The following is a 26,801-nucleotide window of genomic DNA, read 5'->3' as shown; positions in this document are numbered from 1 at the left end:
TTCAGTGTAATAAACTAAATTATACAAATCGTCCTGTATTGATGTGTCTGAACCTCCATGTTTACCCTTGTAGGCACACATTTAACAAGAAAATACTTTATTACTTAGAAAGGTGTGTCGGTTTCTGACCTGAAGAAGGAGAGGAAACCCCCGTTATTTTTTTCGCCTTTGTTCCCCTCAGTGCCTTTACTAACAGTGTCCCACTTTTCTTCTCTGTCTTTTTCCCCATTTCTCTTCTGTCCAAACACAACACCCGTCACACCAGATTTTAGGTCCACAAGGAGCTCTTTAACCTCAGATAAATAAATAAATAAATAAAGAAACAAAGCATGTCTGATGAGTTAGCTAGCTAGCTTCCACAGGTGCTCCATCACAAGAAGAAACTAGCACAGGAACCTGTTTCTTGACCTTCTCACATATTCTGTATTTTTTCCATCAGACAACCTTATGATACCCGTTCCCGGATCTCAGATAGTTACCTTGTGAATGTATGGAGCACTTTAACTCAAGGCATTCCTACCTCTAGAAAAACAAACAAATCTCAGCTACACATTATCTATCTCATGCCTGAGCCTTCTAGTGTTGAGACCTAATTCACTGTACGTCTTTAGAGACTGGTTCACTCGTAACTCATAATCATCAGTGATCCATAGCATACATACACTTGATTAAGACTTTATACACCTAAAATCGATCCACTGTTGGCGAATTACATCTGTGGCGGCGGCGGTGGTGGACGGCAAAGTCACCAAACTCGGATTCAATGGCGACGTGTTGCACAGTCTCGGTTCTCAGTATTAGCTTAGGTTTGAAAGGTCACTGATTTCCGTCCAAACCGTTCACCCTGGCGGATCCCCAGCAGCCCCGGGAAGCCATGGCGTCCTCAGTGCGCTTCACTGTGACACCGACCAAAGCCGAGGATATCCCAGGCCTGTCGGATGCGTCGCCCGACACCGGCTCACGCGCCACCGGACGAGTCCACTTCGGCTCACGAGAGAGCTTCAACAACAGCGAGGACACGCCGGACCGAAGCCACCATGACCAGGGTAAGGACGAAAAATAGTCAGGTTCCTAAATAGTTAGAATTAGTAGTAGACAACAAAAAATCACTGTTATGCTAGTTGTGTGTCAGGTCCACATGTTCACTTGTATTGCAAATCAGTATTTTGACCATTACATTTCCATCCAGACGGGAGGGATAAAATTGCTCCTATCAACAGAATGGTCTGAGGAGTATGAAAATGAGGTAAATTCATCAGATGGGAGATTTATGTTGGTTATTTTACTTTAATTTGCCATAATCTATAACAACCAATAAGTGGTCCAATAATCATTTGCAGTCACATTGGAAATTGGGCTGTGGGACCTAATGTGCACTGTGAAGTTTGACCATGATTAAACATTTGTGAGAACAAGCAGGTTACTCTTTTCTGTTCCACCGATTGTGAGTTTGAATCCCATGAATGTCATAGCCATCTGTGTCTGGGCGTCTAAAAGAGTTGTGAGCTCTGTTGTTTAGGGGAGAAAGATGCCATTCCTCTGTCAGTCAGAGCAATGATGAACAATCACTGTAGTTGTCTGTGAGCTTGTGTCTTGAGTATTCTTCCAGTACACAAGGCAGCCAAAGCATGTGTTTGTAGATTTGATACACTGTATTGCCAAAAGTTTTGGGACGTCTGCCTTTCCATGCACATTGGTCACTCCAGAGAACGTGTCTCCATTGCTCTAGAGCCCTGTGGTGGCATGCTTTACACCACTGTATTTGAACACGACGCTTTGCATTGCACTTGGTGATGTGAGGCTTGGATGCAGCTGCTCGGCCATGAAAACCCATTCCATGAAACTCTCTACGCACTGTCCTTGAGCTAATCTGAAGGCCACATAGTTGGCGACTTCTCCGCACCTCAGCATGCGCTGATTTTTCACGGCCTACCACTTCGTGGCTGATTTGCCTTTGTTCCCAATTGCTTCCAGTTTGTTATAATACCACAAACAGTTGATTGTAGAATATTTAGTAGTGAGAAAATTTCACAGATGTACTTATTGCACAGGAAGCAACCTAACGCGGTACCACGCTTGAATTCACTGAGCTCCTGAAAGTGACCCATTCTTGTTTGTAGAAGCCGTGTGCATGCCTCGGTGCTTGATTTTATACACACGTGGCCATGGAAGTGATTGGAACCCCTGAATTCAATGATTTGGAGGGGTGTCCCAAAAGCTTTGGCAGTATAAGTGTAGCTCTGGGTGTCTGCAACTGTGAAAGTGATTGAAATAAATTTCGCTTGCACAAAAGCGAGTGTGACAAGATCTTCCACTCATAGACCATGGTTTCAGTTCAAAGCTTACAGCTTTGACACAACACAGATGTTTTCCAGGCAATTTGTCTAATTGTTGTTCGGGAATAACACTCAGGTATGAATGTGGGATGACTAGTTTGTGAGTTCAAACAAATTCTAAGCATAGCTACCGCCTTGTTTGTGTTCCCTCAGAGAAAAAACAAAACGCCGTCCTGTTCTTTAAAAATGATCAACATTAGGTTTAATTTGTGTTCATGTTGAATCGTACCGTGTGACGTGAACTCAGTGTTTATATTGAAATCTGTACAAAGCCGGTGACATGTTTCCGCTGTAACCATTGTACTAGGTTATAGATGTAATAAATGTAATTTGGCTGGGAAACATTATCATTTATTGTGGCACAATACATGGTGCAACCCAAATCCCTGTAGCTGTGATTCTCAGTGCCAGCTTTTCTTTCGGAAAAACATTTCATCATATTCATCCAGCCGAGACAGAACACGCAGTGACTTAAAACAGGGAAGCTTTGAGGAAAGAGCTGACGCCGAATTCTGAGCATAACTCGCACAACTCGGGGTTGTTCCCACGCAACCAAATATCTCTATTTGTTTCCAAATATAGATCATGTGTGAATGCGGCAAAGCATCGGTGGAGAAAAAGACAGAGATGGAAGAGCACTATTTTCATAGCTTGTGTGCTCTTTGTGTTATCTTTATTATTGTTGGTTATGTGATGGACATGTGCCGTTTGAAATCACGTATCTGTGTAGCTAAAGGACGTTTGTTTCTAAGCACACAGATTTGGTCCTATAATGAACTCACTAACTACACTGACCTAATAGTTCCTCAAGAGCTCTTGGTTGCTGTTGTAGAAAGGACAGTTATATTATTTACTGCCCAGTGTCACCCAAATGAGGATGAGGTTCCCTTCTGAGCCTGGTTCCTCTCAAGGTTTCTTCCTCGTATCATGTCAGGGAGTTTTTCCTCGCCACCGTCGCCTCAGGCTCGCTCGTTAGGGATAAAATAGTAGCTTTAAACTTGATTTATTTCTTTTTTTCTGTATGTTTCTATACTTCTGTAATGCTGCTTTGAGACAACGTCCATTGTTAAAAGCGCTGTACAAATAAATTGAATCGGATCGAATTGAATATATGCACACTTGCACAAATTTCGTTCACATCAGTCGATCAATCACGTGATTGCTGTGTAATTGATTACATGACATAGCTAGTGCTGCTTGATTTGCTTGGGGCTAGCATAGAATTATTCCTCAACACATAGCAAGCATTGTCAGCGTTTTTTGGGAGGGATCTTCCATGATGGAGAAAGGATTTAAAAGAATAGATAAGAAAAGCTGTTATTTTCCAATTTAGTGTCTGTGAATGTGGTTTGGAAGGCGATATTTATTTTGTAAGCCTGCTGTATCTGTAAGCAGAGAGTATTTTCTCCATAGCAGGCCTTCTATATAGCAGAAACAGCTGACTGAAGCAATTGCATCAAAACAAAAAGAATAACTATTGTGTCATGATGTAGGAAAAAACGTTTAAATGCATGTAAATGTTGTATTTTCTTTTTTAAGAAGTGATATCTATAAATATTTACATCGGAATGTACAATATAATGTTTCTTAATTGTTCCAGCCATTGCAGAACTGTTAACTCGGTATGAAACCTCAATATGCAAATATGTAGAGTAACACACCACTGCCTATTATCGCAGTTACACCGATCAGGTATAACATTATGAGCAGTGAGAGGTGAAGTGAATAACACTGATGATCTCCTCATCATGGCCCCTGTTAGTGGGTGGGATATATTAGGCAGCAAGTCAACATTTTGTCCTCACTGTTGATGTGTTAGAAGCAGGAAAAATGGACAAGTGCAAGGATTTGAGCGAGATTGATGAAGGGCCAAATTGTGATGGCTAGACGACTGGATCAGAGCATCTCCAAAACTGGAGCTCTTTTGGGGTGTTCCCAGTCTGCAGTGGTCAGTATCTATCAAAAGTGGTCCAAGGAAGGAACAGTGGTGAACCAGCGACAGGGTCATGGGTGGTTAAGGCTCACTGATGCACATGGGGAGTGAAGGCTGGTCCGTGTGATCCGATCCAACAGACGAGCTACTGTTGCTCAAATTGCTGAAGAAGTTAATGCTGGTTCTGATAGAAAGGTGTCAGAACACACAGTGCATGACGGGTCAGGGCTGTGTTAGGAGCAAACGGGCAACCAACACGATACTAGGCAGGGGGTCATAATGTTATGCCAGGTTGGTGTATATGACTAGTTTCTGAAAGCCTGGAAACCATGTCATCAGCGGAATAGTTATAATAATACAGAACTAATAAATATATCTGACACATCAAATTGTAAGGTAAAATAGGTATCTATGCATGTTTAAGTAATTAATCTTTTTTTTTTTAAATGAATAAGACAGACCTAGTTTTTTATCCACATACATGTTTTTCCTCAGAAATATTGGTGTTTACCTGCATGACTGCACAGGAGTGTATACACACATACAAAGGCACAATGTGTGAGTTGATGATTAGTAGGGGAAAAAAACAGGAAACTGATGTGAGCTATGCCTGTGCACGTGGAGTGATGATAAGGGTGTGACTGGCGAGGGAAGTGAGAGTAATAATGCAGACACAGTTTGCTGAGCCTTGTGAAACTGAAGTGTGACTGTTCAGCTACTGCAGTACCTTCTCTCTCTCTCACTCTTGCTCACAAACACACAAACACACACACACATACACACACACACACACACACACACACACAGAGAAACATACCTCACTCTAGGCCCACAGAAAATCTCGTATCTTGTTTATTTTACATCACATGTTTATAATCTTTCCCTCTTTTCACTGTGTCCGGCTTCTGCTTCTTTTTCTCTCAGATGGAAATTCTAAGATCTCCAATGTGTACATCAATAACACTCACACCATTGATGACGATGATTTCTACGACCGAAACCTGGCGCTGTTCGAGGTAAGTGCCACATACTACACCGATCGGGCATAACATTATGAGCACTGCCAGGTGAAGTGAATAACACTGATGATCTCCTCATCATGGCACCTGTTAGTGGGTGGGATATATTAGGCAGCAAGTGAACATCTTGTCCTCAAAGTTGATGTGTTAGAAGCAGGAAAAATGGACAAGCGTAAGGATTTGAGCGAGTTTGATGAAGGGCTAAATTGTGATGGCTAGACCACTGGATCAGAGCATCTCCAAAACTGCAGCTCTTGTGGGGTGTTCCCGGTCTGCAGTGGTCAGTATCTATCAAAAATGAACCAAGGAAGGAACAGTGGTGAACCCAGAGACAGGGTCATGGACGACAAGGCTCATTGATGCACATGGGGAGTGAAGGCTGGCCCGTGTGATCTAACAGACGAGCTACTGTTGCTCAAATTGATGAAGTTAGTGCTGGTTCTGATAGAAAGGTGTCAGAACACACAGTGCAGGACGGGTCAGGGCTGTTTCGGCAGCAATAGGGGGACCAACACAATATTAGGCAGGTGGTCATAATGTAATGCCTGCTCGGTGTATATTAACTACATTAACACAGACACTATAGTGTACAGATGGCATACGTATTAAGCTCCAAAGCACTCCATCCACAAGCAAGATCTAGATTATTAATAAAAAAAAATTAATTTATATTATTAATTAATGTATACCATAGCGCTGTTGAATACTCTAATCTAATCAGAAGGCATGAAGTATATTGATATAGTATACAGATCAGATAGTTGTTCCTGCTGCAAAATTCATCACAGATAATGAATTTTCAGAAAGAATGTTGTTGTTGTTGTTCTTTCGGCTGCTCCTTGGTCGGGGTCACCACAGCAGGTCATTTGGTCCGCATGTTCCAATTTGGCACAGGTTTTGCACTGGATGCCCTGCCTGACACAACCCTCCTATTTAATCCGAAAATTGGAACCGGCACTGAGAGTTAACTCTTAAGTGACTGGGTTAGCGCCCTGCCCGGGAATCGAACCCAGGCCGCGGCAATGAGAGTGCTGGATTCTGCTGCTGGACCGGAAAGAATATTTTATTAGAAGAATTTAAATATTAGGAAAAAAATGACAGTGTCCTTAAACACAATTGTCAACTGTTGACAAATGGCTGTGGTCCAAGAGGTATAAACACTTTGTGACATGCTGTTATGGAAAAATAATGAGTTAAATTAACCCTGCTTGGTGTCTAGCCGTCTCACTGATTCTTCTCTGTCACTGATTATTTTCCTTTAGCCGCATGCTTTGTCATGATTTACTCCTTCCTTGCTGAAAACAATACAGCAGAGTGTACTCAGTGAGTCAATATTAGCTTTTAGCATCCATGTTTCATTAACTAAATTTATTACATGGCATTGGTATAGTTTTTAATTAACGCCAGGCTTTCAAATGGATTAATATCATTTAGTGAGACAGTTACTTAAGACAGTGCTTCAGTATAAAGATAAGCTGCAGAAATCACGCTGTAGGATTTCAACACAAACAAATCCATCTGTATGATGCTGCTATAGATACAGCTACCGCATTGTTGTGTGTTTATTGATTTAGCCGTAAAAGCCCTTTTCATATTTCACTCAGTACTTATCACCAGTTTATGAACTTAGACCAGTGCTTGACTGTGAACTCGGAATTTTTGGACCGACTCCCAATTGCTCGTAAAATCCATTTATACAGTTGACAGAATTCATTAGCTCTGGGTGGTTATTGATTTGTTTTTAACTGTGCAAATGTGGCTTTTGCTGCATTTACAGACCATTACCGCCAGTGCTGTGTTGAGAATGACTGGTTGCTCTGGGCTCTGAGCCAAAGTGTAGCTGCATTTAGTGAGATATATTTAGCAACAGGTTTTTGTACATGCCACTTTTAGTTCAAGTAAAGGACGAGGCAGTAACTTCTCAATCCTTCTCTGTCATCCTTCATCCCCTCATCGCTCTGTCTCTATCTTTGTAGGAAGAGATGGACACCCGACCGAAGGTTTCCTCCCTCCTCTCGCGTCTGGTCAACTACACAAACCTCACACAGGGTGCCCGCGAGCATGAAGAGGCTGAAAACATTGGAGAGAAACGCAAATCTATCAAGGTATAACACATTTCGGTCACTTCAGCCTGTCTATATTTCAGACCTGCTCAGGTGGTAGCTTAAATATGGTAGTTAATATAATTTAACCCCAAATTTATAACAAGTTAATTCATTAGCTTTGCTGTTGATCTATTTCTGCTCCATCAGAAGGAATTCTTAGACGTGTGTCGTATGGAGCGCAGCAGGATAGATAGGACTAGCAAGCTGTGGTCCATGGGCAGGTGAAATAAACGTTGTTTGACCTCTCTCAGCATCAGCATCCTACTGAGTTATTTGGCAGTGATGATATTCTCCTTGGTTCGTATACCCAATTCCTGGTCCTAAGGAACTGAAAATGCCCTGCCATAAATGACTGCCCAGGACAAAAAGCTTTTGTGCCTGGGATGTAATTGTTTTTTACTCATAGCTGCCTAAAGGCAAAGTACAATATAGAGCCCAAAGTATGTGGACACCTGACCACTACTCCCGTATGTACTCATTCTAAGGGGCATTATTATGGATGCTGACCCCCTTTTCAGTCTCCACTCTTCAGGGATAAATTTTCCTCTAGATTTTAGAGCTTGGTTGTGGGGATTTGTGTTTATTTAGCAACAAAAATAGTAAGGATATACACTGGTTTATGTGAGAAGACCTGGTCAGTCTTCCAGTTCATCCCAGAGTTGTTTATTGGGGTTGAGGTGAGGGATCAGGTCTCTTCTATGTCAGCCTGGGCAAACCATGTCTTTATGGGCTTTGATTTGTGTACAGGGGCATTGCCTTGATGAAACTGGTTTGGGTCAGTGAAGGGAAATTATTATTGGTACAGTATTAATAGACTTTCTAGAGGGTTGTGTGCTTCTAATATTTTAGGGAAGATCCACATATGGGATGGTAGAACATATTTTTATTAAGCAGATTAATTAGCATGCACAGATGATAAAACAAACATTTTAGAAATACACAGGATTATACAGAAACACGGATGAAACCACCAAGTAAGCTTCCGTTACAGTACATTAACTGATACTTTTTTCCTGCCTGTGGGCAAGTTTATAAATGTAGGATTTTTCTAAACTCTGCTGCCTGTAATGCTTTTCGCTCTGTTTAAAATAAAAAAACAAAAAAACAAGCATATATAGGTGTACTGCACACACAGCTGTGATACTAAGTCTCTTATATGTATGACCCCCCAGTCTCTTCAGATGGGCACGTTCATGGGCGTATACCTGCCTTGCCTGCAAAACATATTTGGCGTCATCCTCTTCCTCCGGCTCACTTGGGTCGTGGGAACAGCCGGAGTTCTGCAGGCGCTGTGTATCGTCTTCATCTGCTGCTGCTGCGTGAGTTGAAGCCACAGTCCATTACTATTTATTTACTCGTTTTAGTGGCAAGATTTGGCACTGTGTCCAAAAGTAAAGCACAAGTTGCTGATTAACTTCGCTGATCTAATCTCTCTCTTGCCTCTCTTTCTTAGACCATGCTGACTGCTATCTCAATGAGTGCCATTGCTACTAATGGAGTGGTACCAGGTACGTAGGTCTCACTCTCCTTTAGAAGAAAAGCCTTGAACGTTAATGGCTTTTGAGAACAATACGACGCTCCGGGCGGTCCAGGGTAGCACATATGATTGGTAATAGGTGAAAGCATTTGCCTGTTGAAGTAAAATTGCTGTGCACTTTAACACAGACAAGGATGTTGCCATTTTTATTTTTATTTTTTTTTGTATTAATTTGTTTAAGGCAGGGGAGTCCAATCTTATCTGCACAGGGCCAGTGTGGGGGCAGATTTTCGTTCCAATCAAGCAGGAGCCACACCCGATTCCACCCGTTTAATCTGTTCTTGGCTTTCAATAGACTCGACTTGTGGCTGCTGCTCGGTTGGAATGAAAACCTGCATCCACCCACCAGCCCTTTGTGGATAAGATTGGACACCCCTGGTTTAAGGAATGTACTGGTTTGGTATGCGCAGATGAGCTACTGAATGAAGAGAAATGTATCTGGCTACACTATAAACTCTGTCTATGATTGATAGACTGTGGAAGCTCTGAACTGCAAGACGTGCATATTTTTCCAATTGCCGTCCCATAAGTTTGACTTACTCATAAGTCATCATTTTGACTATTTAGTTATTTTTACTTAATACCTTGTTATTTTGACTTTTAAGTTATTTTTCTTGTCAATCTAAATAATGGCACAGCAATTAAAAAAAATAATCACACGAACTTAGTCAGAAGATCAGTCATGACGTAAAATTATGAGTTAAAACGATTACAGCGATGGAGAAATTATACTCAGGCTTGGATAATGACACAGCAGCTGAAAAAAATGTTTCCCTAGATAACACCTCACTGGCTTATTATAAGTAATAAACCAAGGGCTCAGAGTTGGACAAATCATAAATGTGTTATCTAGCCTACTGGGCAAGTGCCTCCCAGGCCTATGCCCCCAAGCATCTAACAAGTAATGCAAAACTTGTTAGATCAAAAAAGATACACTAACTACTATTTGTATTTATGCATCTGCCCAACACTGTCTCTCTGACGCGTTTCGTCAGAGTCCTTGATCTCGCAGCACTACTGGACTGTGATCCCCCAGTTCATACATTAACATCAGTGGTGTCTTTTAGTTGCGAACTGTCATCATCATTGCTGTAGCTCCTGATAAGTGCCTTAATGTAACCAGAAGGATCTCAACAATATCTGCTCAGCCTAATGCTTTCTAACTTTTACCGTAGTCGTAACACTTTTGTAGAGTTAACGTAGACAAGATAACATAGCTATACAAATTCTTTCCCTCTGTCTGTTTCTCTCTGTGTGTCTGTCTTTTCCTTTAGCCGGGGGTTCGTATTTTATGATCTCACGCTCGTTGGGCCCAGAGTTTGGGGGTGCAGTCGGTTTGTGTTTTTATCTCGGCACCACCTTTGCTGGGTCCATGTACATCCTCGGAGCCATCGAGATCTTGCTGGTGCGGGTGTCTTCCTTACACTGCTCATTATTTCATAATGAAGAGTCACGATTAGCGCTTAACATAGCGTTCTCATATGATGACTGTGCCGATAATCAGTTTTTACAGCACAGTACTGTTCCAAATATAGTCACTACCTCCAGTTTCCTATGTGCAGCAGTGTGAGGTGTCCGAATGTGGTCAGATTTGAAGGCACGGACTGAATAAAGAGTGCTGTGAGAAAGGTTTCAGCAATCATCCTGTAGGAATGAATTGTATTTACTGTAGGATATCAGTTTTTAAACCATAATCACGGATTCGTACTGTGATATGAAACTAATATTGGCACATGTCTCATAATTAATACATTCATCCTTTAATCATATAAGAGAATAATTTCTACTATCATCTATTATAATTTTGTCACATTCTTTTTCTCCCTCTACCCCTCTGACAGATGTATATAGCTCCATCAGCTGCCATCTTTTACTCCCATAAGCCCGAGGGCGAAGCGGCAGCTATGTTAAACAACATGCGTGTCTACGGCTCCATTTTCTTGCTGCTGATGTCACTTCTGGTCTTCGTGGGAGTCAAATACGTAAATAAATTGGCGTCGTTATTTCTGGCCTGCGTCATAATTTCTATCCTCTCCATCTATACCGGCGCTCTGGTCTCAGCCTTCAGTCCACCTTCCTTCCCGTGAGTGACAGCTGACAGGCATTTACTGATAATTGGTAATGGGATGTATGTGATACTTCGGTATAATACTGATATCATGAGCAGTTCAGAACAGAGCCGCTAAACATCTATACCATTTAGATCTGAGACAGCAGAAATTGACTTTTATTGGGGCAAAAATTGTAGGCCACATTCTATTCCATTAAAATAGAAATCTGACATATTATTTAACTTGGTATTAAATATCAGTTTAATAATATGTAATATATTATACATATTATTCCAAGCGTAATACATTACACATGTAGCATATACATTATACATATAACAGGAGCACTGACTGGTGAAGTGAATAAGACTGATGATCTCCTCATCATGGCACCTGTTAGTGGGTGGGATATATTAGGCAGCAAGTCAACATTTTGTCCTCAATGTTGATGTGTTAGAAGCAGGAAAAGTGGACGAGCGTAAGGATTTGGAGGGCCAGATTGTGATGGCTAGACCACTGGATCAGAGCCTCTCCAAAACTGCAGCTCTTCTGGGGTGTTCCCGGTCTGCAGTGGTCAGTATCTATCAAAAGTGGTCCAAGGAAGGAACAGTGGTGAACCCAGAGACAGGGTCATGGGCAGTCAAGGCTCATTGATGCACGTGGGGAGCGAAGGCTGGCCCATGTGATCTAACAGACGAGCTACTGTTGCTCAAATTGCTGAAGAAGTTAAGGCTGGTTCTGATAAAAAGGTGTCAGAATACACAGTGCAGGACGGGTCAGGGCTGTTTTGGCAGCAAAAGGTGAACCAACACATTATTAGGTGGTCATAATGTTATGCCTGTTCAGTGTATGCACGCTTGTTAGGTTATTTGCTCAGGTTAGGTTGCTAGTAATATAAAGCAAACTAGGTGTGTGTCTTAAGTAACCGGATAGTGTGATAGTGAATCTAGAACCTTTACTGGGAAGCTGGAATACACCCTAAATGAAATGCTTGTCAGTTACAGGGCACTATGCACACATACACTATATTGCCAAAAGTATTCGCTCACCCATCCAAATAATCAGAATCAGGTGTTCCAATCACTTCCATGGCCACAGGTGTATAAAATCAAGCACCTAGGCATGCAGACTGTTTTTACAAACATTTGTGAAAGAATGGGTCGCTCTCAGGAGCTCAGTGAATTCCAGCGTGGAACTGTGATAGGATGCCACCTGTGCAACAAATCCAGTCCTGAAATTTCCTCGCTCCTAAATATTCCACAGTCAACTGTCAGCTGTATTATAAGAACGTGGAAGTGTTTGGGAACGACAGCAACTCAGCCACGAAGTGGTAGGCCACGTAAACTGACGGAGCGGGGTCAGCGGATGCTGAGGCGCATAGTGCGAAGAGGTCGCCAACTTTCTGCAGAGTCAATCGCTACAGACCTCCAAACTTCATGTGGCCTTCAGATTAGCTCAAGAACAGTGCGCAGAGAGCTTCATGGAATGGGTTTCCATGGCCGAGCAGCTGCATCCAAGCCATACATCACCAAGTGCAATGCAAAGCGTCAGATGCAGTGGTGTAAAGCACGCCGCCACTGGACTCTAGAGCAGTGGAGACACGTTCTCTGGAGTGACGAATCGCGCTTCTCCATCTGGCAATCTGATGGACGAGTCTGGGTTTGGCGGTTGCCAGGAGAACGGTACTTGTCTGACTGCATTGTGCCAAGTGTAAAGTTTGGTGGAGGGGGGATTATGGTGTGGGGTTGTTTTTCAGGAGCTGGGCTTGGCCCCTTAGTTCCAGTGAAAGGAACTCTGAATGCTTCAGCATACCAAGACATTTTGGACAATTCCATGCTCCCAACTTTGTGGGAACAGTTTGGAGCTGGCCCCTTCCTCTTCCAACATGACTGTGCACCAGTGCACAAAGCAAGGTCCATAAAGACATGGATGACAGAGTCTGGTGTGGATGAACTTGACTGGCCTGCACAGAGTCCTGACCTCAACCCGATAGAACACCTTTGGGATGAATTAGAGCGGAGACTGAGAGCCAGGCCTTCTCGTCCAACATCAGTGTGTGACCTCACAAATGCGCTTCTGGAAGAATGGTCAAAAATTCCCATAAACACATTCCTAAACCTTGTGGACAGCCTTCCCAGAAGAGTTGAAGCTGTTATAGCTGCAAAGGGTGGACCGACGTCATATTGAACCCTATGGGTTAGGAACGGGATGTCACTTAAGTTCATATGCGAGTCAAGGCAGGTGAGCGAATACTTTTGGCAATATAGTGTATTTACACACTCATCTACACCTAGGGGTAATTGAGAGCCGTGGTCATGACAGGACCCTGAAGCATTGATGCACATTATGATGAAGTAAACTTTACCAGACCTAACCTTCAGTCTTCAGTGTATTCTGACAATGGCTGCAAATGGTTGTTCTCTTTCCCAGAGACATGCTCTATGGGTTTGTATGCTTGATTTCCATACCAAGGTTATAAGCAAATGACACACAATCTCCCTTCAGTGCTATAAAGATGTTTATCTTAAATACATTCTCATGTTTAACTGTTTTGCCTAAGAGTTATTTTTGTTCATAGTAGTCATTTCTGCTCTCTGTTCATCTTGTCTGCCACCAGAGTGTGTATGCTGGGCAACCGGAGCATCTCTCGACACGAGCTTCATGACAATCTGTGTGCCAAGATGATTCAGGACGAAAACAGTATCAATATCAACATTAGTGAAAGCTTCAATGGCACCGAAGCCCCTTCTTTTACTCCATTAGTGGTGGAAAAGACAACAGTTCTCTGGTCACGGTTTTGTAATTTGTCGAAGCTGAACACAGTGTGTGATGAGTATTTCACTCACAACAATGTCACGAAGATCGCGGGAATACCGGGACTCACTAGTGGAATTATTGCAGGTATTACATGCTTATATTTTAATGTAACATATTAAACTTTAATTTCTGCTCACTTTTTTACCACGATATGTTAAGTTCTTAGATCTTATTGATCAAAAAAGTGTGGATTGATTTTCTTTGACAGCATTACTGATGCAGTAGTTTTACCTGGAAATGTATTTATTAATAATATGTTCTTGTATTAATACAATATTGTTTCAGTAGTAAGGGGAATTTCTCAGTGACTTGCCTATTGGGCAAGTCAAAAAATAAATGGATGACACAGATTTGTTGTTATTTAACAAAGATAAAGGTAGAATCATCAGCAGTTTTGACTGAGGACATTTATGAAAGGGGCGGCATGGTGGCTAGCACATTCGCCTCACACCTCCAGAGTCCTTGGTTCTTGCTCCTGGTCACTTTGTGTGTGTGGAGTTTGCATGTTCTCCCCGTGCTTGGTGGGTTTCCTCCGGGTGCTCCAGTTTCCTCCCACAGTCCAATAACATGCTTCTAGGCTGATTGGAGTCTCTAAATTGCCCGTAGTGCGTGAATGAGTGTGTGTGTGTGCCCTGCGATGGGTTGGTACTCCGTCCAGGGTGTTTCCTGCCTTGATGCCCGATGATGCCTGAGATAGGCACAGGCTCCCCGTGATAAGCAGTACAGACAGACATTTATGAAGATTCTTCTGTGGTGGAAAACACACTGATATAAAGCACTGCCACTTTTAGTACAATGGCTTTGCCTTTTTCTTTTCATTTTAATAAAAGCTTCAGTGCGGGTTGCCAGATTGGTGTAACGGTTTTTAAGCCGGATTCACCCCAAAATAACAAATAATCAACTTGCAGCATTTTGAAAATCAACATAAACCCATGTTACATGTCACTTTTTTTAATTATATGAAGCCAACTAATCTGATGTGATGTGTGTGCGTGTGTGTGTGTGCGCGTGCGTGCGTGCGTGTGTGTGTGTTTGCAGTGCTTTATATCGGTGTGTTTTCCACCACAGAAGAATCTTCAAGCCAGAGAACTTTTCTATTTCTCAGTAACATGCCATGGAATGATTTTTCTTCTCTCTTGATAATGAAGACAGAAAAAGAGATGCCAGGGTTAGGGTTAGGGTTTTTTCACATAAAAGTATATATTTCATGGCAAAAAAAAAATATCTATTTTTACATTTTAAAGATTCTGTCTTCTTCTTGTAGTCACCTAAAAGGAGCAAAACAATGAAAATGGTGTTTAGAGCAAAAGGGATACTTACCATTTCCAATATTCACCATCTCCCACATATTCAGTTTTATTAGTCTAGAACAGATAAAGATGGACCATGTCACCAAGCCATTTTAAGGAAATCCAGATGTCAGTTTTGATCCCTGATGAGCAAACCAAAAGCAAAACCAAAAAACCAAAACCCCTGCTTCCTCCTCTGTGTGACACCTGATAGTGGGAATATAAATTATGTAGACAGCACAGATCTTAAAGAGGAAGCCATTCAGAACCATTCAGTGTGCATGAACAATGGTAATTGTCTTCTGTTCTTCCAGAAAACATCTGGAGTTCATACCTCAGTAAAGGAGATCTTCTGGAGCGAGGTTCAAACCCTGCCCCCAGTTCAGCCTCTTCATACTCCAACCACCACTTTCCATACGTCTTTGTCGACATGACTACGTCTTTTACACTGTTGGTGGGAATCTTCTTCCCGTCTGTGACAGGTGCACAAACTTTTTCATCCTCTTTAAAAGACCACGTTTGATCATTTTTTGAAAGGTATATATTTTACCTCTCTCTCTCTCTCTCTCTCTCACAGGTATCATGGCAGGCTCAAATCGCTCAGGGGATCTGAAGGACGCCCAGCGCTCTATTCCTATTGGAACTATTCTAGCCATCCTCACCACTTCTCTCGTCTGTATCCTAAACACACACTCAGTCACACACCTGCACTTTGGTTCACATTGATAGTTTGTGTTTCAGGGTTTTTTTGGTGGATTATTGAAACGTTTTCCTGAGTAAATGTACAGATCTGAGCTGTGTGGTTCTGTTCGGAGCCTGTGTGGAGGGGGTGCTTCTGCGAGACAAGTGAGCCAAGATTACTTTCTTCTGTTTTAAATGTTGTTTGTCCATTAATCCATATATCATCCCATTCACCAATTCATAACTTTCTGTCTGTCTGTCTGTCTTTCTTTCTTTTCTCCTGGTTTTTATTATTTAAATCTTTCGTTCCTTTCTTTGTTTCATCTTATAATATTTTCTTTCTTTCTTTCTTTTTTCTTTCTTTCTTTCTTCTGGTTTTTATTATTTAAATCTTTCTTCTATTCTTTCCTTTCTTTGTTACATCTTATATAATTTATTTATTTTCTTTCTTTCTTTCTTTCTTTCTTTCTTTCTTTCTTTTCTCCTGGTTTTTATTATTTAAATCTTTCTTCTCTTCTTTCCTTTCTTTGTTTCATCTTATAATATTATTTTCTTTCTTTCTTTCTTTCTTTCTTTCTTTCTTTCTTTCTTTCTTTCTTTCTTTCTTTCTTTCTTTCTTTCTTTCTTTCCTCCTGGTTCTTATTATTTAAATCTTTCTTTCCTTTCTTTGTTTCATCTTATAATATTATTTTCTTTCTTTCTTTCTTTCTTTCTTTCTTTCTTTTTTTTCTCCTGGTTTTTATTACTTAAATCTTTTCTTCTTTCCTTTTTGTTTCATCTTATATTATTTATTTTCTTTCTTTCTTTCTTTCTTTCTCCTGCTTCTTATTATTTAAATCCTTTCTTTCTTTCATCTTATAATATTATTTGTTATTTTTCTTTTTCTTTCTTTCTTTCTTTCTTTCTTTCTTTCTTTCTTTCTCACAGCTTTTTGTCTCATTGAGTAATTTAGGTCCTTCATTCATTTTGTTCATCCATCTATTTCACATTATTTTTTGCTTCCATCTGTCCCTCTGCCCCCCCCCTTTCATTCATATCTACAGTACACTCATCATTCCCCTGTCTCAGTTTTATTTAGTTTCTACATTTAAATTGAGTTCTTCTTATTTTTTTTAGTTCTTTTCCACCCAACCATCCATCCAAACTTCTTCCTTCAAATTGTTTCATGTTGTCTCTTTTTCCTTTCTCGTCGATCTCTTTCCACAGCGGTCATTTCATTTCTTTATGATGTTCTTGCAGGTTTGGAGACTCGGTCAAAGGGAACTTGGTTGTAGGGACACTCGCGTGGCCCTCCCCCTGGGTCATCGTGATTGGATCTTTTTTCTCGACGTGCGGAGCAGGCCTTCAGTCGCTGACCGGCGCCCCAAGATTGTTGCAGGCCATCGCTAAAGATAACATCATCCCCTTCCTCAGGGTAAGTGCTGTGTATAAACCTGTTGGAGTGAGCCAAAATGTTCCCTGAGCCTGGATGATGATTCTCTTTGTATGTATTTCTGTTTATGGTATTGTATTGTATGTTTTATTTATGATGTTAATGACTCTCTTTGCAGGTGTTCGGTCACGGTAAAGCTAATGGAGAGCCTACTTGGGCTCTGCTGCTGACCGCCTTCATCGCCGAACTGGGCATCCTCATCGCTTCACTGGACTTGGTCGCTCCTATTCTTTCCATGTATGTTTGGATACACAGTAAAACAGACCAAGGGCTAGTTTATTCATCGTTACACTACATTGCTACTGAATTTTCCGATCTGATTATTCAAAAGGTGATTAAGTTTCTGTAGCAGCAGCTCTGTCAGTAGTGGTAAGTGTAATACAGTAGTCCCCCGTTTATGTGGGAGTGTGGGAGGAGTGTTTTGGAACGTGACCCCCACGATAAAGAAAATCCACGATACACGGATGCCACCCCCAAATGACCCTCCCACACTCTTTAAACACACTCAGAAAACATTTGCAAGCATATAGTGAGATGGATTTTGAGTAAATTCATAGAAATATCAATATATGTTCCTTGCCAGAAGCTTTAGCGGGGCGACATAATAGGGCAAACAAACCGAAACACTCGGGACAGTGACACGCGAAAAACTGGGATGCTGGAGAATTCTGCTTCCCTTTTCCCGACTGCACGCATAGCCAGCAGCCAATCACAACCATGATTAAATGAATGGGGCATTCCGATTGGCCAGACTCGTTCCTCCAGCCGTACTGTATATTGATTTTCAGCATCCCTGCACCGCGCTTTCCTAAACAACGCTACGTGTTCTTATTAATATTTTACTTGATTTTAATAATGTATATATTTTGTAATTAATAATTATATCTTTATTAATAAATTAACTTATTCCAACATAAAAACTATTCACTATATGGTTTGTGGATACCGCGATACACTGGGAAAATCCGCTGAAAAAATTTATGTTCCAAATAAAAATCCGCGATATACCGGGACCGTGATAAATGAACCACGATATAGAGGGGGGGTTACTGTACAAATCAATAGAAAGGTTAGTAACACAGTTGTTCATATAGGCTGTTGTTACTACAGTAACAGCTACCTTGAATGATGGAAAACCCTGTTGTTATTTCACAAGGAACAATTTATAAGCTTTGCTCTTGTCAGGTTTTCTCTAAGAAGACATTCTTAACCGATGTGAACGCTTCAGCTCCAGTCAGTGTCAGCACTTCAGGACAGAGGACTTTGTTCTTTCTCAGTCTATCTGCATTTGTTTTCAGCATGCCCTGTCATGTCTTATTCCTTACTCATCACAATATTGGCCTTTGTAATACCGATATTGCAAAAACCTGTGATGCACAAACACTTTTACGGTTTAACATTTGAACTCACTTGTTTCCTCTGCAGGTTTTTCCTGATGTGTTATCTGTTTGTAAATCTGGCGTGTGCTCTTCAGACTTTGCTGAGAACCCCCAACTGGAGACCTCGTTTCTCCTATTATCACTGGTACACACACCTGCATCTGAGCACACACACACACACTCTCTCTCCTTCCCCTGTTTAATATTTGCTATTTGAGCTGTATGACCTTTCAAATCTCTCTCTCTCTCTCTCTCTCTCTCTCTCTCTCTCTCTCTCTCTCTCTCTGTCTCAGGACGCTGTCGTTTTTGGGGATGGTCATTTGCCTGGCTCTAATGTTCATTTCATCGTGGTACTACGCAATCGTCGCCATGGTGATTGCCGGCATGATTTATAAGTACATTGAGTATCACGGGTACGTTGCCATGAGAACCAGAATCCTGACTTGTGTTCATGCATTTGGCAAGTGATGGAAAATAACACAGACAAAAAAAGAAGAGAGGGGGAAAAAAAAGATGGTCTTTTAATTTGCTCACAGAAATACTATTTACGACTAGCTCATGCATCATCACATGTTCCAAACTTGATAGAGCCATAAAAAAACGTCAAAATAATACCCTTTTATGCCAATTATTTAAAAGTATACTATTTGAACCACATAATGTGCTATTTAACATCTTCTTTTGTGCTTTGGAAATTCACTGATGTGTGTGTGTGTGTGTGTTCAGGGCAGAGAAAGAGTGGGGAGATGGAATTAGAGGTCTGTCTCTGAGTGCAGCTCGCTTTGCCCTGCTCAGGCTGGAGGAGGGGCCACCACACACCAAGAACTGGAGGTATATACTCCTATAGTTACAGATCTTTATAAGGAAAAATCTTCTTCAGGGTTCAAACGTGCTTTCTCTTGTTGTGTGTGTGTGTTTTAGGCCTCAGCTTCTGGTTTTGCTGAAGCTTGATGAAGATGCTCACGTTAAGTCTCCACGCCTTCTGACGTTTGCCTCTCAGCTGAAAGCCGGAAAAGGTTTAACCATCGTGGGCACCGTCATTAACGGAAACTTCCTTTACTCTTATGGAGAATCGCTTGCTGCTGAACAGGTTCCGCCTTGCTTTGTTCCACCTATCCAACAATGATCAGTTATATAACTTTAATTCAGTCACACACCGATCAGGCATAACATTATGAGCACTGCCAGGTGAAGTGAACAAGACTGATGATCTCCTCATCATGGCACCTGTTAGTGGGTGGGATATATTAGGCAGCCAGTGAACATTTTGTCCTCAGAGTTGATGTTAGAAGCAGGAAAAATGGACGAGCGTAAGGATTTGAGCGAGTTTGACGAAGGGCCAAATTGTGATGGCTAGACGACTGGATCAGAGCATCTCCAAAACTGCAGCTCTTGTGGGGGGTTCCCGGTCTGCAGTGGTCAGTATCTATCAAAAGTATTCTTTAAGTCCTGTTGTTTTGGCAGCAAAAGGGAGACCAACACAATATTAGACAGGTGGTTGTGCCTGATATTGATATTGTTATGCCTGATCAGTGTATATACAATAAGCCAGGTGGTACAGAAAGGTAGGCAGAAATTGAAGAAAGCAGATTAAATATATTTTTATCTTCTACAGTCACACAAACGTTGTGGAAGACTACACTGGAAAATCTTAACAACACTGATAAAATAGCAGTGTCCAGAATCAGTTCATTAGGATAACTAGTTGAGTAATTACTGGTTGACTAGTAAAAAGTCATGCAACTAACAACCTCTAAAACCTTGTAGGGGAAAAAATGGCTCTGTTAAATATTAACCTGTGCAGAGCGAATACTTTTCTCTCCCCCTTTCCTTTTATCAACAGACGAGCAGCTTACTTCTTGTTTGTTTTATAGCTTTTATTTAGTGTTGGGTCACATGTGTTTCTCACTTTTTATGCGCTTTAACATAAAGAATACTATTTGAGAAAAATATCTGCTTTATTTTGTAATACAGAGAATGTTGACTACTTCCAGGAGGTTTAAAGCACATTTTACTGCCATACATTGCTTTTCTTCTGTTTTTAATTTATACCTCCCCTTTCTCACTGTTTCCTCACGTTTTTTTGTTTTTTGTTTTTTTTTTTTATCTTTCTCTTAGACGCTGAAGCACCTGATGGAGAAAGAGCGGGTGAAAGGCTTTGTGCAGTGCATCGTGGCCCAAAAGCCACGTGAAGGCATCAGTCACATGATCCAGTCAAGCGGCCTGGGTGGCATGCGGCCAAACACGGTGGTAATGGGCTGGCCACACGCCTGGAGACAGAGTGAAGACCCGCAAAGCTGGAAGACGTTCATCAGTGAGTGGAGAACAAGACGGCCTGTCTAGATGCCGATTATAGACCAGTTCGTTTCTAGTTTGGTCCACGATATAAATAAAAATGTTTTTCAAGTACTGAATTTTTCGGATCTGATGAACATGTCAAACTTATAAAGTCCTGGAACTGGTCAAATACAAGCTTTGAGGTGGAACTATTTAAGATTTAAATAAAATTATTTATTTATTCTAATATCTATATCTAATTGTGTCGTGATGCACATTTTATTCTGTAGTATTTTTGTCTGTAATAGCATTTTTTTTGTAGGTTGATTTTTATTAGTTACTGCTGATATGAAAATGCACTATATTAATTATAGCTATAATAGATATTAGGTATAATAGTTTATTAACCATTGGCTTCAATGCAAGCTACTTTATGTTAGTAACAGGTGGCTGGTTAAATAAATCAGCCTGCATTGATGAATATTCTGAAACAACACTGCCCCCTAACTGAAGACAGTATATTATTTCTTTATATTATTATTATTTATTATAATTATTAATATTATTATTGCTTTTCAGTAAATTATTTTTATTATCTAAATGTACTGTGTATATATACTAATCGTAATGTGCTCTCTCTACTTCACAGACACTGTGCGTCTAACGACAGCAGCCCACCTCGCTCTACTGGTGCCCAAGAACATCTCTCTCTTTCCCACGAATAGCGAGCCGTATTCAGACGGTTATATTGATGTGTGGTGGATCGTACACGACGGAGGCATGCTCATGCTCCTGCCCTTCCTACTGCGGCAACACAAGGTGAAAGCAGCAGTGTTTCAGTTCAATTGGATTTAGCTCAGTATGTTCAAGCCTGTTAATAGTTTGCGTGTGTGTGTGTGTGTTAGGTTTGGCGTAAATGCGGGATGCGCATCTTCACTGTGGCTCAGATGGAGGATAACTCCATTCAGATGAAAAAGGACCTTGCCACCTTCCTCTACCACTTGCGTATAGAGGCTGAAGTCGAGGTTGTAGAGATGGTACGGATATAGATCACCAATATAAATATATTTTACATATAGCATAGTATAGTATAATAATTCTTTTAGCTTAAGCTATTTTTTTTTTTAAATACATGTAGTATTTATTTTTATTTGATTAGCATGTACACCAGTCAGACAAAACATTATGACCACCTGCCTAATATTGTGTTGGTCCCACTTTTGCTGCCAAAACAGCCCTGACCCGTCCTGCACTGTGTATTCTGACGCGTTTCTATCAGAACCAGCATTAACTTCTTCAGCAATTTGAGCAACAGTAGCTCGTCTGTTGGATCGGATCACACGGGCCAGCCTTCACTCCCCACGTGCATCAATGAGCCCATGACCCTGTCTCTGGGTTCACCACTGTTCCTTCCTTGGACCACTTTTAATTAGATACTGACCACTGCAGACCGGGAACACCCCACAAGAGCTGCAGTTTTGGAGATGCTCTGATCCAGTCGTCTAGCCATCACAATTTGGCCCTTGTCAAACTCGCTCAAATCCTTACACTTGTCCATTTTTCCTGCTTCTAACACATCAACTGTGAGGACAAAATGTTCACTTGCTGCCTAATATATCCCACCCACTAACAGGTGCCATGATGAGGAGATCATCAGTGTTATTCACATGACCTCTCAGTGGTCATAATGTTATGCCTGATCTGTTGTATAATATATAATACATTATTGATTTTATGATTTTACTTTTATCATATTATATTACTTCCTTAAGTTTCTGTCAATGCTATCAGTTGTTTTATGATTGTGTCATTCTCTTTGTCTGTCTCACTCTGTCTTTCTTTCTCTGTCTCAGCATGACAGTGATATCAGTGCGTATACATATGAGAGAACTCTGATGATGGAACAGAGATCTCAAATGCTCCGCCAGATGCGCCTCTCCAAATCGGATCGAGACCGAGAGGTGAGTGCGTGCGTGTGTGAGAGCGAGCGAGTGTGTTTGTGTGTGAGAGTGTGTGTGTGTTGCATTATACTGAATTCTGTTTACATTACCAAACCTATAAACGTGTTTAGACATACCTGTTTAATAAGAGCTGTCTTTGTGCATTTTTTTTTTTTTTTAAATGTAGCTGTTGTTGTTTGGTTATATTTGTCATGAAGGTGAAGTTTGTATGCCGGAATGTTTTCAAGGGTTTGTGTTTTAGGTATTATCTTGTGGAGAGAAGACTATCAACTTCAGCCCCATACATAGTGCAGAGAGAAGCAATATAAAAGAAGACAGAGGGAGTGAAAGTGAGGGTGAGACAGAGAAAAAGAGAGTGAGTGTATCTGAGCGAGTGACAGGTATAAGAAGAAGAAGAGAAGGGGCTCATGAAAGGATTGGAGTGTGCGATATTGAAACCAATATTTGATTTGTGTGTGTGTGTGTGTGTAGGCCCAGCTAGTAAAGGACAGGAACTCGATGCTACGTTTAACGAGCATTGGCTCCGATGACGACGACGACACTGACGGACCTGGAGGGACAGAAAAAGTGGGCGGAGCCACTGACCATAGGCGTGTCCACATGACCTGGACTAAAGACAAAGCACTGGAACTGCGTGCACAAGCGCACATTCCCTCCGGCTGCAGCACACCAGAGGGCTTCAGAGACATGCTCAGTATCCGGCCGTGAGTTTTACACACATTCACTCTCATCCACTTTTACCAAACCTCGTATCCCTGCCCCTGCCAAGAAGTTACAACTGGGTCATGGTGAGATCTTCTAAACGTGTATCCAAATCCACATGGAAATTGTGCAGTAACCACAGAATCAAGCTGCTGACAAGCTATTGAAATCCTGTGGGAAGAGTTGAACAAGAGAGCACATGAGAGAAGATGAGAGAGTCTCAACAGACATTACAGGAGAAGACCGTTCTATGTCGTCAAAGGGAGACCATACTAAATTCAGGAGTGACAATAATGACATGCTTGTGTTTTGTATTTTTAATGACACTTTTGCATGTGTTTGATTTCATAAGAATGTATGTTATCACTCCTGCAGGGATCATTCCAATGTGCGGCGCATGCACACAGCGGTCAAACTCAACGAGGTCATCGTAAATAAATCCCACGATGCCCGGCTGGTCCTACTCAACATGCCAGGACCACCCAAGAACCCGGAGGGAGACGAAAACTGTATCCTTTTCTCTCATACCTCTGTTAAATATTTCTACACACACATGTATATTCACTGTTATAGAGCAGCGCGAAGATGGATTTCGTTTCAGACATCGTTACACTCAATTACATTTAAATGACACACATTTGTCATGTCCTTACACATTATTTCATTCTCTGCAAAATTGCAGTGCAAAATAATAGACGGAAAATTCCAACATATGAAATGTCTAAAAAAAAAAAAAAAAAAAATATTTATAAATCTGTGGCATAATTTTTTCCAGATTATTACTTATTCCTGTACATTTATAAGGCGAATAAATAAATTTGGATAATTGCATAATCCATTAAAAAAAAACAACAACAGAAAATCGATGTTCTTTAGATGATTTATTTATTTATTTAATTTTCGAATTCTGATTGGTCAGAAGATACGCCACTTAAATTAATTATGTGTTCTATACTTACTTAATTCAATCATTTGCCGTGATTGTTCCTGACTGAAAAACGCAGATATGGAATTTTTGGAGGTTCTGACCGAAGGCCTGGAGCGCGTCCTGTTGGTCAGGGGTGGAGGAAGTGAGGTCATCACCATTTACTCTTGATTGCCAGTAAAAGTCATTCAGCTGATGATTAACTGTACCGTTGAGCCCAACGCAGTGCGGACGAATGCCTCACTGGCTGTGTCTCCAACATGCTCCGCCTACTCTGTCAAGCCCCACCCACCATCCACATTAGTTTGTGGTCTCCAGCTCCAGCGTCACCATTTCCATGTGAATGACACGATGGTTATGAGCATGCGTAGAAGTGCAGTATCGGACCAACTGAAGAGAAACACACACATCACATACATCACACAGTGGGACAGTGAGTGTGTTCCATGGATTGACTCAGGGGTTGTTCTGGTTGATGGACCTTGAATGTGTGTGGTAATGTTCGAGCCATTTCTATGTTCCAGATTGAATAATTATTGTTAAGACATTCTTAAAGATTGTTTCAGCTAAGTGTTTGTATTTGACGGAAGGACCGAGTATTCAGAATGAAAGGTGACGTTTTTTCTAGCAATAAGAAGCAGGCATTGTTGCACATTTTGTCAATGTTTCCACATGCTGTTTTAGTGTTGTGCTTGCATGTTAGTGTGTATGAGCGAGCGTTCGATATCCATTTAAGATCCCTTATGCGCTTAATTTGGTTTGTTTTTATTTCCTTTGAGCAACCACAATGTGCTTTCAGTCTATCAGCTGAAATTCCTGCACTCTTTATAATGATTGTATTTGTGGTCCTTGCTCTGTTGTTTTTTTTTTTTTTTTTTTTTAATGTCTGCAGATCACCTACCCCAGCAGTGCTTTCGAAGTATGTTTTAAGACAATTTTATTATTATTTTTATTTTTTAATGTTTCGCAATGTTTTCTCTGTGCTCTACATATCTTTGATTGTACTTTCAAAGCAAAGACCAATTTTTATGTCATTTCTTATTTGCTTTTTTTTTTTTTTTTTTTTACGTTACATTAATATTTCGAAATAAAATGGTCAAGAAATCGATAAGTGGGAAATAAACTGATTTTTGAAGGAAATTGATGTTGGCCTGGTGTATTTAATAACTTATTACACATCCACTTCATGTTTCTGGGCCAACTGGTGAATGATAATAAAGACTAAACTAAACTAACTCATGTAGCAACTTTTTTTACATACAGATCTGCCATAACATTATGAGCACTGAGAGGTGAAGTGAATAACACTGATGATCTCCTCATCATGGCACCTGTTAGTGGGTGGGAGATATTAGGCAGCAAGTCAACATTTTGTCCTCAAAGTTGATGTGTTAGAAGCAGGAAAAATGGACAAGCGTAAGGATTTGTGCGAGTTTGACAAAGGGCCAAATTGTGATGGCTAGACCACTGGATCAGAGCATCTCCAAAACTGCAGCTCTTGTGGGGTGTTCCCGGTCTGCAGTGGTCAGTACCTATCAAAAGTAAGTCCTTTAAGTATCTATGTAGACCCCACCTCACAACTTACAGGACTTAAAGGATCTGCTGATAACATCTTGGTGCCAGATACCACAGCACACCTTTAGGGATCTAGTGGAGTCCATGCCTCGACAGGTTAGGGCTGTCTTGGCTGCAAAAGGGGGACCAACACAGTATTAGGCAGATAGTCATGATCAGTGTATAAAATACTTTATAATGTGAAGGAAAACAATATGCAAATAATATTGATAAAATAAATGTGGGTAAACATAAGAATAAATTTTTTACGTTTATTAAAATTGTGCCAAAAAGCCAGCCAGTATGACAAATAATAAGAAACTTTTTAACATAGAAATAATAACATAGATATACATAGATTTTTTTAATCAGCACTGATTTGAGCTTGATTTATTTACAAAGAATATCATTTTAAAATAAATCCAAATTTAGATAGATAGATAGTCTATTGAATTTTTTTTAAATTTCAATTAAATATTCGCTAAATACTGAGTGATGCTTCAATCTGTGAAATATTAACTAAAACATTTATATCTTAATGTTTTTATATTTATAATATTTTAATATTTATATTTTAATGTTTTTATATTTATAATATCTTAATGTTTTTATATCTATAATATCTTAATGTTTTTATATTTATAATATTTTTAATGTTTTTATATTTACATTTAAATTTATAATATATTATTATATTATAATATAATTTTATATTATATTTATTTTATATATTATATTTTAACTGCCGTGTCATTTCCGGCGCTATTAACCATGAACTGTCGCATCAAATAACAAAAAAAAAC

The 26,801-nt window shown here is 40.5% G+C and overlaps 1 protein-coding gene across 3 annotated transcripts in view; it reads left to right on the top strand.

The window, feature by feature from the left end:
- Window positions 1–25,580, top strand: part of LOC131349197 (solute carrier family 12 member 6-like) — a 26,531-nt gene extending 951 nt beyond the window's left edge. The window contains exons 2-26 of one of the 3 annotated variants that reach the window (XM_058384666.1): window positions 266–1,046; window positions 5,194–5,285; window positions 7,265–7,393; window positions 8,566–8,712; window positions 8,847–8,901; window positions 10,205–10,335; window positions 10,772–11,013; window positions 13,599–13,882; window positions 15,402–15,569; window positions 15,665–15,763; window positions 15,876–15,933; window positions 17,008–17,182; window positions 17,319–17,437; window positions 18,626–18,724; window positions 18,873–18,992; window positions 19,306–19,410; window positions 19,501–19,669; window positions 20,698–20,893; window positions 21,506–21,675; window positions 21,762–21,893; window positions 22,710–22,817; window positions 23,059–23,172; window positions 23,289–23,521; window positions 23,895–24,028; window positions 24,524–25,580. In XM_058384666.1, coding sequence (XP_058240649.1) covers window positions 875–1,046; window positions 5,194–5,285; window positions 7,265–7,393; window positions 8,566–8,712; window positions 8,847–8,901; window positions 10,205–10,335; window positions 10,772–11,013; window positions 13,599–13,882; window positions 15,402–15,569; window positions 15,665–15,763; window positions 15,876–15,933; window positions 17,008–17,182; window positions 17,319–17,437; window positions 18,626–18,724; window positions 18,873–18,992; window positions 19,306–19,410; window positions 19,501–19,669; window positions 20,698–20,893; window positions 21,506–21,675; window positions 21,762–21,893; window positions 22,710–22,817; window positions 23,059–23,172; window positions 23,289–23,521; window positions 23,895–24,028; window positions 24,524–24,615 — 3,543 coding nt within the window. In that variant the 5' untranslated portion in view covers window positions 266–874 and the 3' untranslated portion in view covers window positions 24,616–25,580. Of the gene's footprint in view, window positions 1–265; window positions 1,047–5,193; window positions 5,286–7,264; window positions 7,394–8,565; window positions 8,713–8,846; window positions 8,902–10,204; window positions 10,336–10,771; window positions 11,014–13,598; window positions 13,883–15,401; window positions 15,570–15,664; window positions 15,764–15,875; window positions 15,934–17,007; window positions 17,183–17,318; window positions 17,438–18,625; window positions 18,725–18,872; window positions 18,993–19,305; window positions 19,411–19,500; window positions 19,670–20,697; window positions 20,894–21,505; window positions 21,676–21,761; window positions 21,894–22,709; window positions 22,818–23,058; window positions 23,173–23,288; window positions 23,522–23,894; window positions 24,029–24,523 lie in introns of those variants that run through there. The other 2 variants (XM_058384667.1, XM_058384668.1) reach the window with 2 other exon arrangements.
- Window positions 25,581–26,801: the final 1,221 nt, after the last annotated feature.

The sequence above is a fragment of the Hemibagrus wyckioides genome, linkage group LG29 (assembly GCF_019097595.1).
Source record: "Hemibagrus wyckioides isolate EC202008001 linkage group LG29, SWU_Hwy_1.0, whole genome shotgun sequence".
In the NCBI taxonomy this organism is placed as follows: Eukaryota; Metazoa; Chordata; class Actinopteri; order Siluriformes; family Bagridae; genus Hemibagrus; species Hemibagrus wyckioides.
The sequence above is the reverse complement of the archived record's forward strand: the minus strand, read 5'-3'. Positions and strand labels throughout refer to the sequence as shown.